At 42.6% G+C, this 17,012-nt stretch overlaps 1 protein-coding gene across 1 annotated transcript in view; it reads left to right on the top strand.

Moving 5' to 3' along the window:
- Nucleotides 1-17,012, top strand: part of LOC122926152 (otogelin-like protein) — a 95,882-nt gene that overhangs the window by 52,189 nt on the left and 26,681 nt on the right. Inside the window, 18 exon segments of the mRNA XM_044277532.1 lie at nucleotides 180-196; nucleotides 1,440-1,454; nucleotides 1,604-1,706; nucleotides 4,782-4,877; nucleotides 5,740-5,762; nucleotides 6,997-7,105; nucleotides 7,199-7,300; nucleotides 8,194-8,234; nucleotides 8,343-8,436; nucleotides 9,671-9,687; nucleotides 10,961-10,975; nucleotides 11,125-11,227; nucleotides 12,430-12,479; nucleotides 14,076-14,175; nucleotides 14,300-14,395; nucleotides 15,249-15,271; nucleotides 16,506-16,614; nucleotides 16,708-16,809. Coding sequence (XP_044133467.1) covers nucleotides 180-196; nucleotides 1,440-1,454; nucleotides 1,604-1,706; nucleotides 4,782-4,877; nucleotides 5,740-5,762; nucleotides 6,997-7,105; nucleotides 7,199-7,300; nucleotides 8,194-8,234; nucleotides 8,343-8,436; nucleotides 9,671-9,687; nucleotides 10,961-10,975; nucleotides 11,125-11,227; nucleotides 12,430-12,479; nucleotides 14,076-14,175; nucleotides 14,300-14,395; nucleotides 15,249-15,271; nucleotides 16,506-16,614; nucleotides 16,708-16,809 — 1,215 coding nt within the window.

The following is a 17,012-nucleotide window of genomic DNA, read 5'->3' as shown; positions in this document are numbered from 1 at the left end:
AAAACCTCTTTAATTTACCTATATTGCACTTTTTCAGATGAATACAATTCTATATGTACAGTATATTTCTGTTTTTGAGTTATACATAGAGATACAGAAACACTTAGTTGCTCTGCTCAGTGATCTAAATGACTATATTGCACCTACTTTTATAAAATATTATTTTCTTTTCTTTCCAGAACCTATCACGATTTCTGTAAGTATATTACTAAATACCATCTGGTGTATAATATAATGTATCATTGAATCTTTAAATGCCCTAGGTCACTGTCAGATTGCGGTGCCTGGGGACCACCAGTAACATTTATTTCGGGGCCCATTGTACAAGTACATATAAATATTAGTTGACCCTCATTTACAAATCCCTAAAACTGCTACAAACCCACATTTATGTTCAGAAGTTACCTGCTGTCCTGGAGACATTGGGGGAGACGCAATGACAGCGCTGGGAGTTTTCACAAGGCCATAGGTTGTCATAGCAACTGATCAGAGCCTCCTATTTCACAGAGGGGATTCTGATCTGAGCCCCTTCTTTCTGTCTAACCCCTCGAATGGCTTAGTCTCTATTCACACAGCATCTGAGGGGTTAAATTACCAGGATTGATATTATCTCTGATCCTGGTCATTGCAGCTGGGCGCCGGCTCTATTACATAACTGACAGTCGCCAGGTATGGAGTGGGATAAACTCATGAGGCGGCTCCATACACTTACACTGCACCAAGGACACACAGTTACATCATGGCCTTTCTAAGAGAGGGTTGGGGGGGGGGGTGAAGTGGGAAATAAAGTTAGGGTTGAATTAGGAAAATTCAAGGCTAATTTTGTTCACAATCCTCATCTCTTGAATAGACGAGAGGGCAGTTATAATGAACTTCTCTTCTGTGAAGGATCTGTCCAGTCCTTCATCATACAGACAATACACTGACTTATAAAAACACTGTGTAATGCTTCCTTCCGCCTGTGATGGCGCTGCAGGGAGGTTGAATATCTACCAAGTTCCCCCATAGATTACAGTTGAACACTCTGGTTCCCTACAGGGGAAGATTTTGTGATCATCTTATTGTCAAGGAACCTTCTAACAAGTAGGGATTGTCCAAAGCAAGCAGATAACTTCTTTAGTGACGTGCCATTTTGCGCAATGTTTGGTTTATATATACAGTACCCGAGTCAGGAGGTGGCATAAGAAAAGAGAGGTTCTAAAATGCCTAGTTAGGTGCCGCACATTTTTCATGTCATGTGTCATAAATTCACACATCCTATGGCACTATTGATGAATTCTCCCCATTGTGTATTTAAAATACTGATTATTTGCTCTCGATTTATAACTTTTTTCATATTTGTTTTTTGGCACCATTGATGAATCTTCCCCATTGAGTATTGAATTATATGGTTTTTTTTTATGGTTGATTTATAACTTTGGTATTTCATCTTTTTACAGACTCCAACCCCCAAGGTATGTGACATGATATATTATTTTGGTCAGTTTTGGAATAGATGGAATGACTTGAATGACTAATGAAAGGGAGCTGGAGTTGTATGAATGTTGTATCTCTTGCTTGGTGATATAGAAATAATATGAATGCTTTTTTCTCATGTTGACAGCAATGTGATCTAGTCACGTTTTCTGTGGACAACTGCGCCCCTGGGGAAAAACTCCTTGTGAAACCAAACCCAGAGAATCCAAACTGTCCGATGTATGAATGCGGTAAGTGCAGAGCCGTTTTCTGACACTCACGACCACTGCACCCCGTCCCTTAGTTGACAATACTGTAGTAATCTAGCAGAGAATCCAGATGAGTGTCTTTGGTGAGATCCCTATCTTCTCCCAGCACAATCAGCTGTTCTCATGTGATGTGAGAAACAGCAACTTGTCTGCAGACCCCAAACCCCGTCCCAGAGCAGCCACGGAGTGCTCAATGTGCAGTATTGTAAATGGAAGGCTGGAAACGCCATAGACCGTCATGCTCCGTGGTTGTTCAGTGATTGCAGAGATTCTGGGCCGTCACACAGTAATAGCCAGTTATTTATACATGGAGACAAAGGTATTTGTGTTTGACAACTTGTGTTACAGAAGGATCTTTGCATTCAGTATTACCTTCTAGAAAGGATATAAACATTTTAAGGTTTAAAAGGGTTGTCCCATTTCAGGCACTGGAGGCATGTCACTAGGTTATGCCCCCAAGGTCTGATAGGTGCGGGTCCCACCACTGTGACCGTACCTATACTTAGAATGGATCCTGCAAAGTCCCGGAGGGCGCAACGCACATTAGCGGCAGACCCTCCATTAATTACTATAGGAGTGCTGAAAATAGCCAGGTACTGGCTCAGCTATTTCTGTCAGCCCCATAGAAGTGAATGGAGCAGTAAACATGCTTGTGCGGTGCTCTTTCTATTAATTTCAATGGGACTTTGCGGGTTCCATTCTAAGTATAGGTGCGGGCCCCCAATGTCTGAGATGAGACAACCCCTTTAAGAATTAGGGCACGGCTACATGGTGACATTTGACCAAATGTATGTCAATGGTGTCGCAATGCGACATGCTGCGACTGCGAAAGTGGAAGAAAATCCAGATGTCGGATTTTGCAAGTCACATGTTGCATGCAACTTTCACTTCATTGACTTTAATGTGAGTGCTGCATGACACATGACTTTCCTGCCACTTGGCTGTGTTTTCACCGTCAAATCCCAGTTCTAAACGAGTCACACAACATCTAGTTACAGACAAGTTGCACACATGTTGTTTCACGTTACTGTTCTGCACCTTGGAGTCGCGCGGCACATGTTGCTTTTTAGCCGTACCCTTACTCAGGTCACTGACCAACATCAGATGCTGCGCTCTTGTACTCAGCCAATGTGCTGTAGGTAAGAGATCAACAAGACAGAACTTAAGCCTTTATTTTACTTTATAGTGTCTAATGGAACTACTACACCTCCTCCTGTATGGACCCCAACACCTGGCGTAAGTATACCTAAATTATACACATTCTGAAATGTCTTTTATCTTGCATCTGACAAACCAGGAGGGCTGATAATCCGCCATTGTAGTAATTGTTGACCAGTGAGAAGAACCAACAAAGTTACGGCTCATGCACATGAGCGTATTTTCTTTCCGTGTCCGTTCCGTTTTTTGCGGACCATATGCAGAACAATACATTTCAATGGTTCCGCGAAAAAAAAAAAAGGAAATTATGTGTATTTAACTATGTCCTATTATTGTCCGCATTACAGACAAGGATAGTACTGTTCGATTAGGGGCCAGCTGTTCTATTCTGTAAAATACGGAATGCACACGGACATCATGTGTATTTTTTGCAGATTATTTTTTTGCGGACTGCAAAATACATACGGTCGTGTGCATGAGCCCATAGGCTAAGTTCACATGTTGAGAATTTTTGGATGGATTTTTGTATGGATTTGAAATCCGCACGTAAATCCACCATGAAATGCAGATTTAGACATGGACTCCACAGGTAAACTGTTGTCTCTTGTGGATTTTGATATCAAAGATCAAAATTCCCTTTTCAGAACGTCTATGGAAAAAAATCTGCAGCAAATCCACATACAATCCACAAAACTGTGAAATCTGAAGCATGTGCACAGTATAAGTAAAACTCCATGGACTCGCACTGCGTAGCACGTGAACTTAGCCTTACGGTGAACTTGCGGCGTCGGTACCTGTGCTGCGGTTTGCAATGCACGGGCAACGACCGTGTGCACGCTGTCTGCGGACCCATTCACTTAAATGGGTCCGCGATCCACATCCAACAGTCCAAACCGCAGAAAAGTGCTTCCGATCCGTGCCTTCATTCCGCACTGCACAGTATCTTCCAGATTGCGGACGTATTTACTCAGTGGCGGATTGGGAACTTAAAGTGGCCCTGGAAAAAAAATAAGTGGCCCCACTTATGTAGTTGTAGGCAGGTCCAAATTGACAAGTAGGCAGTGCCAACAGAAGTAGGTGGGGCTTGTAATACTGTAGTGCAGTACAGAATACCACCCCAGCAGAACAAAATACCACAGTGCAGCACAAATTACTGCCGCCCCAACCACAGAATTCAACTGTATCACTATCAATGCAGTTGATTTCAAGAAGGCACCTGTGGCCATTCAGCATTGGATCATTATGTTCCTGGCCTGTGGCCATCAAGAGGGCTTGGGCGGCCTCCTGGGCATCAGCCCACTGGGAAATTTCTCTGTAGGGTCTATGGCCAATCCGCCCCTGCATTCACTTGTTATGGTGCGCACAATACAGGCACGGACCTGCTGCACGAGGCCTTATAGAAGCTCCTGACCCTTAAATAGGTATTCTGGTTATAAGAAGCCGAGTTAGGGCCCTCCTCACCTACATACTGCATAGGGAATAAATGGAGCACAATGCTTGCTCGACAAGCTGTCCCATTCATTATAGGGTGCAGAGCCCCTGACCTTATGATTGTGAATCTCACAATTTAGTAGCTACAAGGTCTTGATAGTGCATTAATGAAATGTTTCTATATATATTTATAATTGTTTGAATTTACTTGTTACATGTAGACTGACACTGATTTTATTTGTAGGTTTGTGACGGCACCATTTGCCCACCATTTAGATGTGAGAAGAATGGCTCTAGTAAGGTTTTGGATTCGATAGTGAATTGCTGTCCTGTATACGATTGTGGTGAGTCATTGTATATCTGTAAGACACTTGCTGCATTTCACACTGGTGTCCGAGAGCTATGCACGTCTTGAATTTTGTATTAAAATATTCATTTGCTCATTTCATTGTTTCTTTTTCTTTACAGTATGTGACCCATGCCCCCCTCCTCCAAATTGTAATGGAAATAAACCAACAATGTCCATTGACCCAGAAAAGGAATGCTGCTTCACCTACACATGCCGTCAGTATTCATTTATATCATTCTTACAATGTTTTAGAAATGTTACACAGTGTGCAGGAAGAATGCGCTGTTCATGTAATATCATTGAGGGGTCTCCCCCAAATGTATACCCTCTCCTATTAGCCAGAGGGCAGAGACCTGCTAAATAAAAATGTTCTCCATTCTCAGGGACCTGGCCCATACATGTGTTATGTCAGTGGCTATCCATAAGAATGGCTTCCATGTATCCCTAGTAATACACTACATCTCCGCTGCTAATGCTGGGGAAAGTGTGGCTGCCCACAACTTCCCCCAGTGATCATAGCTGATCACCAGGGGTTTCAGAAGCTGGATCTGCAGTAATCAACGGCTCACAGGGCCAACTTGATTTCAAAAGGGATTGTATGGCGAGACTACTTCAGTAAGCCCGGAGTTCAATATGAACACCTATAATAATTGCCATACAATATGTATAAGTAAAACATAAATCTTTATGAATACGCCAATATCATAACAACAATAAAATCGTGGCAGAATGCATACATGGAGGATGATCAAAAGTATACAAAACCACCTCCCTGGTGATACGAGTAACAGTATACAGTATATCTGTGATATCTTCGATATCTCAAGGTGATGACTGCAGAAAAACCGTAGACTCCCAGTACCTCCCTCGCCCCCCTTGAATTGTATTGTCTCTGGAGAACCCAGGATATGAAAATGGCTCCTCAAATCACTCAACCTCAATGTTAGCAACAATAAATCACTGCAATACTATCTCAAGCCTCTAGGTGATGCACTGCTCTGCATCATCTATGATAGTAATTATAGTCTGCCTTCACCTGTATGAGCATTTTCTTTAACTTTTCATTTTCCTTTACAGCTCCAGAAAGCACTCCACCACCTGTAAGTTTCAAATCATAATGTACATGTAATCTGCAAGCATTATCTAAGGGTACTTTCACACTAGCGTTAAAGTTTTCCGGTATTGAGTTCCATCCTAGGGGCTCAATACTGGGAAAAAAAACGCATCAATTTGTCTTTATTGCATACTGGACGGAAAGCAATCCGTTCAGTATGCATCAGGATGTCTTCCGTTCCGTCTCTTCACGGTATTTGGATGGAGAAAATACTTCAACATGCTGTGGATTTTTTTCTCCGGCCAAAATTCCGGAAGACTTGCTGGAATGCCAGCATTAATTTACATTGAAATGTATTAGTGCTGGATCCGGCATTAAAATTGCTGTATTGACGGAGCCGGTCTTCCGGTCTGTGCATGCGCAGACCTTTAAAAATGTGAAAAAATAAATACCGGATCCGTTTTTTGGGATGACACCGGAGAGACGGATCCGGTATTTCAATACATTTGTCAGACGGATCCGTAAACAAAAGCAATCAGTATACATACGGATTTCCGGATCTGGCAGGCATTTCCTGCAACGCAAGTGTGAAAGTACCCTAACTCTGCATCCTGTAGCTTCATCTTTATTTCTGATCCTTATATAATGCCAACATGTTCCATGGAGCTGTACAGAGATGGCCATCACTCACATCAATCCCTGTCCCCTATGGGGCTCACAGTTTAAATTAATTGCAGTATATTTACATATGGAGCAATTTCATATAAAAAGATTTAACCTCTCTGGATGGCGATTTTTTGGGGGGACTGTGGAAAAGGAGAGCCTACAAGTCCTAATAATCTCATACATTCCCTTTTATAAAAAAAAAAAACAACAACATTGCCCTACAATTTAGATTAGGAATAGTTCTATCTCTATCGCTACCTTCCCTCTAGGTACAATCTCTACTATTCCTTAGGCTACTTTCACACTGGTGTTTTGAATTCCGTTTGTGAGATCCGTTTCAGGAATCTCACAAATGGTTCAAAACGGATCAGTTCAGCCCCAATGCATTCTGAATGGATAAGGATCCATTCAGAATGCATCAGTTTGGCTCCATTCCGCCTCCATTTAGTTCTGGATGCGAAGCCAAACGGATCCGTCCTGACTTACAATGTAAGTCAATTATTTAAATCCCAATTATTTAATCCCAAATATATTTGAGTCTTAATTAAGTGTGTATTACAGTATGATTAACCATTGTCTGTCACATTAATATATTTTGTGTGTATGTATTTTAGACGCCATGTAAAGATGTCGTCTGTGAGCCACCACCAACATGTACTAAGAATGGTGCTAAACTTGTAGAAATCCCGTGGTCTGATCCCTGCTGTCAACACTATGAGTGTCGTAAGTCCTTCTGCCCATACAACCATTGTTATTGTAATGACGTCCATGGACTACATCAACTGATCAATGGATCTGGTTTTCTCTATTTTTCAGAATGTCAGGAGACCTGCAATCCTCCTCCTACTTGCAGTGATTTAAGTCCGCCAGTAAGAATTGGAGACCCTAACGTTGAGTGCTGCCCAGAGTATGACTGCCGTAAGTACCCATGGAAAGAGTCACTTTGTAGACCAGGGGGTTGGGTATAACCATCCTTATCAGTGTAGTTTCTAGGTAAAATTTCTCTCAGGGCGAGTGTAAACCCCCCCCCCCCCCCGCCACATCAAAACTGCTCGATGAAATCATATCAGAAGAGTACTTGCAACCATCTCACCCCATATATATATTTTGTTTATGCTTAACATAGGAAAATCAGCAAACGAAAATCATAAATTACTGCATAAACTGCTAAAAGTCACAGGCAGAATGGTACAGGAGTACTGCAGTTCATGTCCCCCACAGTGGCCCCTATTTTCATGTCCCCCACAGTGGCCCCCATTTTCATATCCCCCGCATCGCCCCCCCGCCCCCATTGTAATTAATGCCCCCCCCCCCCCCAGTGTCTCCCCATTGTAAAAAATGTGCAACCACATTGCATGGTCTCGGTGACGCACCCACTGTCCAGGTCTGTCCCACAGATTCAGGCTCTCACAGCAGGCTTCTTTCTCAGCACTGCTCCAGGCGGGCGGTAACAGGCAGGCAGTGCGGGCGGCGGCGCTCACTCACTGTACGTCACTCGCCTGCGCCACCTAGTGGGAGGAGCAGGCGCGTTACGTCAGTGAGCGCAGCCTGCGCGTACAGGAGCTGAGTGACTGGTGAGATACGGACACAGTAATTAAGAGAGGAGCGCAGGTCGCGGGGCAGGAGAGATCCGAGGGAGGGAGACGGGGCGCAGGAGAGTCGCAGAGGAACGGCGCCCCCAGCAACAAGAGGGCGCTCTACGCGGTGGCCTGCCCGGTCCAAGAAACGGCACTGATCCTTATAGCTGCTAAAGTTCAGACTCGTTTCCACTGAAAATGTTCCATGAAGATTTCTGTTTGTTTCTTTGACAGCCACTAAATCATCTACCCCAGCTTCATCTACCCCAGGCAAGGTACAGTCATGCACTTTGATAAACTTCTCAGAAATTTGACTGATGTAAGTGTCAAACATATAACTGATGAGTCGAACTTCATGGTTTATGTCTCTGTTTGCTTTACAGTGTGCGGATGTCACCTGTCCTCCTCTTCCAATGTGCAAAGAAAATTACAGATTGGTGGAAGTGGAAAATCCATGCTGCGAGGAATATGAGTGCGGTGAGTGTTTTTTACCTTTGCACGTTTATTATCTCAGTTAAGGCGATGTTCACATCTGCGCCTGGCTGACCGTTCTTCTGATTCGTCAGGATAACAAAGTAAAAAAAAAACTGATTAATTAAATGGTTTCTATGACGGATGCAAATGGAACATATCCCATTTACATCTATCACCCATTGACTGCAATGTAAAAAAGAAAAACACAACAAAAATCTGGAAGCTCCTTTCCATCACATATCCATAATATTAGTCTGTAATGGAAATGGCAAGAAACTTGAATGGGGTTAGTAGTTTTTTATCTTTGTTAAAACCTTTAGTTAGTTAAGAAGCACCTACCTACAGAATCAACCCTATTAAACCGGTTAGGCTGCCTGGAAGGGTCTATCCTGTTGTTTAAAATACCTGAAAATCTGTTGTGGCGTTCCTGAGAAAAAATACTTTTATTCTTTATGCAGATGAGGGCAGTAAGGGGTGTGGCCAAAGCTGGAAGCTGGGGTAGATGAACAGACTAGGCCCCGCCCCTCCGTGCACTGAAGCCTTCATCTGCATAAAGAATAAAAGTCTTTTTTTCTCAGGAACACTGCAACTGATTTTCACAAGAAAGGTATCGTGTTAATCAGCAGGATCAATCCTACCAGGCGGGATCTATCTATCTTTCTATCTGGGTGTTTGTCTGCCTCTCTGTATTTGTCTTGAATTTAAAGGGATTGTCTCATGTCAGACACTGTTGGTGTATCACCAGGATTTGTCATCCATGTCAGATTGGTGCGTGTCCCACCTCTGGGACTTGCACTTATCTACAGAACGTACCACTGAAAGTGAAGGAGAGCACACTGAGCATGTGCAACGTGCTCTGCACCCATTTCTATGCAGCTGCTCTACATTCACTTGGGGGGTCCTATTCTGGAAATATGACCCGCACCTCTCTCACATTGGTGGAGTATCCTAGCGATATGCCACCAGTGTCTGAGATGAAACAACCCATTCAAATGAATGTTTTCAGGCGAGATGGCGAAGCATCTCAACATGCCATGCCATGTGGTATTATGATAGTTAAAATCTCTTTAATTTACCTATATTGCACTTTTTCAGATGAATACAATTCTATATGTACAGTATATTTCTGTTTTTGAGTTATACATAGAGATACAGAACCACTTAGTTGCTCTGCTCAGTGATCTAAATGACTATATTGCACCTACTTTTATAAAATATTATTTTCTTTTCTTTCCAGAACCTATCACTATTTCTGTAAGTATATTACTAAATACCATCTGGTGTATAATATATTGTATGATTGAATCTTTAAATGCCCTAGGTCACTGTCAGATTGCGGTACCTGGGGACCACCAGTAACATTTATTTCGGGGCCCATTGTACAAGTACATATAAATATTAGTTGACCCTCATTTACAAATCCCTAAAACTGCTACAAACCCACATTTATGTTCAGAAGTTACCTGCTGTCTAGCCTTCTCTGTCCTGGAGACATTGGGGGAGACGCAATGACAGCGCTGGGAGTTTTCACAAGGCCATAGGTTGTCATAGCAACTGATCAGAGCCTCTTATTTCACAGAGGGGATTCTGATCTGAGCCCCCTCTTTCTGTCTAACCCCTCGAATGGCTTGGTCTCTATTCACACAGCATCTGAGGGGTTAAATTTCTAGGATTGGTGTTATCTCTGATCCTGGTCATTGCAGCTGGGCGCCGGCTCTATTACATAACTGACAGTCGCCATGTATGGAGTGGGATAAACTCATGAGGCGGCTCCATACACTTACACTGCACCAAGGACACACAGTTACATCGTGGCCTTTCTAAGAGAGGGTTGGGGGGGGGGGGTGAAGTGTGAAATTAAGTTAGGGTTGAATTAGGAAAATTCAAGGCTAATTTTGTTCACAATCCTCATCTCTTGAATAGACGAGAGGGCAGTTATAATGAACTTCTCTTCTGTGAAGGATCTGTCCAGTCCTTCATCATACAGACAATACACTGACTTATAAAAACACTGTGTAATGCTTCCTTCCGCCTGTGATGGCGCTGCAGGGAGGTTGAATATCTACCAAGTTCCCCCATAGATTACAGTTGAACACTCTGGTTCCCTACAGGGGAAGATTTTGTGATCATCTTATTGTCAAGGAACCTTCTAACAAGTAGGGATTGTCCAAAGCAAGCAGATAACTTCTTTAGTGACGTGCCATTTTGCGCAATGTTTGGTTTATATATACAGTACCCGAGTCAGGAGGTGGCATAAGAAAAGAGAGGTTCTAAAATGCCTAGTTAGGTGCCGCACATTTTTCACGTCATGTGTCATAAATTCACACATCCTATGGCACTATTGATGAATTCTCCCCATTGTGTATTTAAAATACTGATTATTTGCTCTCCATTTATAACTTTTTTCATATTTGTTTTTTGGCACCATTGATGAATCTTCCCCATTGAGTATTGAATTATATGGTTTTTTTTTGTAATTGTTGTATTTATGGTTGATTTATAACTTTGGTATTTCATCTTTTTACAGACTCCAACCCCCAAGGTATGTGACATGATATATTATTTTGGTCAGTTTTGGAATAGATGGAATGACTTGAATGACTAATGAAAGGGAGCTGGAGTTGTATGAATGTTGTATCTCTTGCTTGGTGATATAGAAATAATATGAATGCTTTTTTCTCATGTTGACAGCAATGTGATCTAGTCACGTTTTCTGTGGACAACTGCGCCCCTGGGGAAAAACTCCTTGTGAAACCAAACCCAGAGAATCCAAACTGTCCGATGTATGAATGCGGTAAGTGCAGAGCCGTTTCTGACACTCACGACCACTGCACCCCGTCCCTTAGTTGACAATACTGTAGTAATCTAGCAGAGAATCCAGATGAGTGTCTTTGGTGAGATCCCTATCTTCTCCCAGCACAATCAGCTGTTCTCATGTGATGTGAGAAACAGCAACTTGTCTGCAGACCCCAAACCCCGTCCCAGAGCAGCCACGGAGTGCTCAATGTGCAGTATTGTAAATGGAAGGCTGGAAACGCCATAGACTGTCATGCTCCATGGTTGTTCAGTGATTGCAGAGATTCTGGGCGTCACACAGTAATAGCCAGTTATTTATACATAGAGACAAAGGTATTTGTGTTTGACAACTTATGTTACAAAAGGATCTTTGCATTCAGTATTACCTTCTAGAAAGGATATAAACATTTTAAGGTTTAAAAGGGTTGTCCCATTTCAGGCACTGGAGGCATGTCACTAGGTTATGCCCCCAATGTCTGATAGGTGCGGGTCCCACCACTGTGACCGTACCTATACTTAGAACGGATCCTGCAAAGTCCCGGAGGGCTAAACGCACATGAGCGGCAGACCCTCCATTAATTACTATGGGAGCACTGAAAATAGCCAGGTACTGGCTCAGCTATTTCTGTCAGCCCCATAGAAGTGAATGGAGCAGTAAACATGCTTGTGCGGTGCTCTTCCTATTAATTTCAATGGGACTTTGCGGGTTCCATTCTAAGTATAGGTGCGGGCCCCCAATATCTGAGATGAGACAACCCCTTTAAGAATTAGGGCATGGCTACATGGTGACATTTGACCAAATGTATGTCAATGGTGTCGCAATGCAACATTCTGCGACTGCGAAAGTGGAAGAAAATCCAGATGTCGGATTTTGCAAGTCACATGTTGCATGCAACTTTCACTTCATTGACTTTAATGTGAGTGCTGCATGACACATGACTTTCCTGCCACTTGGCTGTGTTTTCACCGTCAAATCCCAGTTCTAAACTAGTCACACAACATCTAGTTACAGACAAGTTGCACATATGTTGTTTCACGTTACTGTTCTGCACCTTGGAGTCGCGCGGCACATGTTGCTTTTTAGCCGTACCCTTACTCAGGTCACTGACCAACATCAGATGCTGCGCTCTTGTACTCAGCCAATGTGTTGTAGGTAAGAGATCAACAAGACAGAACTTAAGCCTTTATTTTACTTTATAGTGTCTAATGGTACTACTACACCTCCTCCTGTATGGACCCCAACACCTGGCGTAAGTATACCTAAATTATACACATTCTGAAATGTCTTTTATCTTGCATCTGACAAACCAGGAGGGCTGATAATCCGCCATTGTAGTATTGTTGACCAGTGAGAAGAACCAACAAAGTTAGGGCTCATGCACATGAGCGTATTTTCTTTCCGTGTCCGTTCCGTTTTTTGCGGACCGTATGCAGAACAATACATTTCAATGGTTCCGCGGAAAAAAAAAGAAGGAAATTATGTGTATTTAACTATGTCCTATTATTGTCCGCATTACAGACAAGGATAGTACTGTTCGATTAGGGGCCAGCTGTTCTATTCTGTAAAATACGGAATGCACACGGACATCATGTGTATTTTTTGCAGATTATTTTTTTGCGGACTGCAAAATACATACGGTCGTGTGCATGAGCCCATAGGCTAAGTTCACATGTTGAGAATTTTTGGATGGATTTTTGTATGGATTTGAAATCCGCACGTAAATCCACCAAGAAATGCGGATTTAGACATGGACTCCACAGGTAAACTGTTGTCTCTTGTGGATTTTGATATCAAAGATCAAAATTCCCTTTTCAGAACGTCTATGGAAAAAAATCTGCAGCAAATCCACATACAATCCACAAAACTGTGAAATCTGAAGCATGTGCACAGTATAAGTAAAACTCCATGGACTCGCACTGCGTAGCACGTGAACTTAGCCTTACGGTGAACTTGCGGCGTCGGTACCTGTGCTGCGGTTTGCAATGCACGGGCAACGACCGTGTGCACGCCGTCTGCGAACCCATTCACTTAAATGGGTCCGCGATCCACATCCAACAGTCCAAACCGCAGAAAAGTTCTTCCGATCCGTGCCTTCATTCCGCACTGCACAGTATCTTCCAGATTGCGGACGTATTTACTCAGTGGCGGATTGGGAACTTAAAGTGGCCCTGGAAAAAAAATAAGTGGCCCCACTTATGTAGTTGTAGGCGGGTCCAAATTGACAAGTAGGCAGGGCCAACAGAAGTAGGTGGGGCTTGTAATACTGTAGTGCAGTACAGAATACCACCCCAGCAGAACAAAATACCACAGTGCAGCACAAATTACTGCCGCCCCAACCACAGTATTCAACTGTATCACTATCAATGCAGTTTATTTCAAGAAGACACCTGTGGCCATTCAGCATTGGATCATTATGTTCCTGGCCTGTGGCCATCAAGAGGGCTTGGGCGGCCTCCTGGGCATCAGCCCACTGGGAAAATTCTCTGTAGGGTCTATGGCCAATCCGCCCCTGCATTTACTTGTTATGGTGCGCACAATACAGGCACGGACCTGCGGCATGAGGCCTTATAGTAGCTCCTGACACTTAAATAGGTATTCTGGTTATAAGAAGCCGAGTTAGGGCACTCCTCACCTATATACTGCATAGGGAATAAATGGAGCACAATGCTTGCTCGACAAGCTGTCCCATTCATTATAGGGTGCAGAGCCCCTGACCTTATGATTGTGAATCTCACATTTTAGTAGCTACAAGGTCTTGATAGTGCATTAAAGAAATGTTTCTATATATATTTATGATTGTTTGAATTTACATGTTACATGTAGACTGACACTGATTTATTTGTAGGTTTGTGACGGCACCATTTGCCCACCATTTAGATGTGAGAAGAATGGCTCTAGTAAGGTTTTGGATTCGATAGTGAATTGCTGTCCTGAATACGATTGTGGTGAGTCATTGCATATCTGTAAGACACTTGCTGCATTTCACACTGGTGTCCGAGAGCTATGCACGTCTTGAATTTTGTATTGAAATATTCATTTGCTCATTTTATTGTTTCCATTTTTTTACAGTATGTGACCCATGCCCCCCTCCTCCAAATTGTAATGGAAATAAACCAACAATGTCCATTGACCCAGAAAAGGAATGCTGCTTCACCTACACATGCCGTCAGTATTCATTTATATCATTCTTACAATGTTTTAGAAATGTTACACAGTGCAGGAAGAATGTGCTGTTCATGTAATATCATTGAGGGGTCTCCCCCAAATGTATACCCTCTCCTATTAGCCAGAGGGGAGAGACCTGCTAAATAAAAATGTTCTCCATTCTCAGGGACCTGGCCCATACGTGTGTTATGTCAGTGGCTATCCATAAGAATGGCTTCCATGTATCCCTAGTAATACACTACATCTCCGCTGCTAATGCTGGGGAAAGTGTGGCTGCCCACAACTTCCCCCAGTGATCATAGCTGATCACCAGGGGTTTCAGAAGCTGGATCTGCAGTAATCAACGGATCACAGGGCCAGCTTGATTTCAAAAGGGATTGTATGGCGAGACTACTTCAGTAAGCCCGGAGGGCAATATGAACACCTATAATAATTGCCATACAATATGTATAAGTAAAACATAAATCTTTATGAATACGCCAATATCATAATAATAAAATGCAGAATGCATACATGGAGGATGATCAAAAGTATACAAAACCACCTCCCTGTTGATGCGAGTAACAGTATACAGTATATCTGCGATATCTTCGATATCTCAAGGTGATGGCTGCAGAAAAACCGTAGACTCCCAGTGCCTCCCCCGTCCCCCTTGAATTGTATTGTCTCTGGAGAACCCAGGATATGAAAATGGCTCCTCAAATCACTCAACCTCAATGTTAGCAACAATAAATCGCTGCAATACTATCTCAAGCCCCTAGGTGATGCACTGCTCTGCATCATCTATGATAGTAATTATAGTCTGCCTTCACCTGTATGAGCATTTTCTTTAACTTTTCATTTTCCTTTACAGCTCCAGAAAGCACTCCACCACCTGTAAGTTTCAAATCATAATGTACATGTAATCTGCAAGCATTATCTAAGGGTACTTTCACACTAGCGTTAAAGTTTTCCGGTATTGAGTTCCATCCTAGGGGCTCAATACTGGGGGAAAAAACGCATCAATTTGTCTTTATTGCATACTGGACGGAAAGCAATCCGTTCAGTATGCATCAGGATGTCTTCCGTTCCGTCTCTTCACGGTATTTGGATGGAGAAAATACTTCAACATGCTGTGGATTTTTTTCTCCGGCCAAAATTCCGGAAGACTTGCTGGAATGCCAGCATTAATTTACATTGAAATGTATTAGTGCTAAATCCGGCATTAAAATTGCTGTATTGACGGAGCCGGTCTTCCGGTCTGTGCATGTGCAGACCTTTAAAAATGTGAAAAAATAAATACCGGATCCGTTTTTTGGGATGACACCGGAGAGACGGATCCGGTATTTCAATACATTTGTCAGACGGATCCGTAAACAAAAGCAATCAGTATACATACGGATTTCCGGATCTGGCAGGCATTTCCAGCAACGCAATTGTGAAAGTACCCTAACTCTGCATCCTGTAGCTTCATCTTTATTTCTGATCCTTATATAATGCCAACATGTTCCATGGAGCTGTACAGAGATGGCCATCACTCACATCAATCCCTGTCCCCTATGGGGCTCAACAACAGTTTAAATTAATTGCAGTATATTTACATATGGAGCAATTTCATATAAAAAAATTTAACCTCTCTGGATGGCGATTTTTTGGGGGGACTGTGGAAAAGGAGAGCCTACAAGTCCTAATAATCTCATACATTCCCTTTTATAAAAAAAACTAAACATTGCCCTACAATTTAGATTAGGAATAGTTCTATCTCTATCGCTACCTTCCCTCTAGGTACAATCTCTACTATTCCTTAGGCTACTTTCACACTGGTGTTTTGAATTCCGTTTGTGAGATCTGTTTCAGGAATCTCACAAATGGTTCAAAACGGATCAGTTCAGCCCCAATGCATTCTGAATAGATAAGGATCCATTCAGAATGCATCAGTTTGGCTCCGTTCCGCCTCCATTTAGTTCTGGATGCGAAGCCAAACGGATCCGTCCTGACTTACAATGTAAGTCAATTATTTAAATCCCAATTATTTAAATCCCAAATATATTTGAGTCTTAATTAAGTGTGTATTACAGTATGATTAACCATTGTCTGTCATATTAATATATTTTGTGTGTATGTATTTTAGACGCCATGTAAAGATGTCGTCTGTGAGCCACCACCAAAATGTACTATGAATGGTGCTAAACTTGTAGAAATCCCATGGTCTGATCCCTGCTGTCAACACTTTGAGTGTCGTAAGTCCTTCTGCCCATACAACCATTGTTATTGTAATGACGTCCATGGACTACATTAACTGATCAATGGATCCGGTTTTCTCTATTTTTCAGAATGTCAGGAGACCTGCAATCCTCCTCCTACTTGCAGTGATTTAAGTCCGCCAGTAAGAATTGGAGACCCTAACGTTGAGTGCTGCCCAGAGTATGACTGCCGTAAGTACTCATGGAAAGAGTCACTATGTAGACCAGGGGGTTGGGTATAACCATCCTTATCAGTGCAGTTTCTAGGTAAAATTTCTCCCAGGGCGAGTGTAAAAAAAAACTCCCCCCCCCCCCCCCGCCACATCAAAACTGCTCGATGAAATCATATCAGAAGAGTACTTGCAACCATCTCACCCCATATATATATTTTGTTT

This window comes from Bufo gargarizans, chromosome 2, assembly GCF_014858855.1.
Source record: "Bufo gargarizans isolate SCDJY-AF-19 chromosome 2, ASM1485885v1, whole genome shotgun sequence".
In the NCBI taxonomy this organism is placed as follows: Eukaryota; Metazoa; Chordata; class Amphibia; order Anura; family Bufonidae; genus Bufo; species Bufo gargarizans.
Note: the sequence above shows the minus strand (reverse complement) of the source record. Positions and strands in the feature narration are given on the sequence as shown.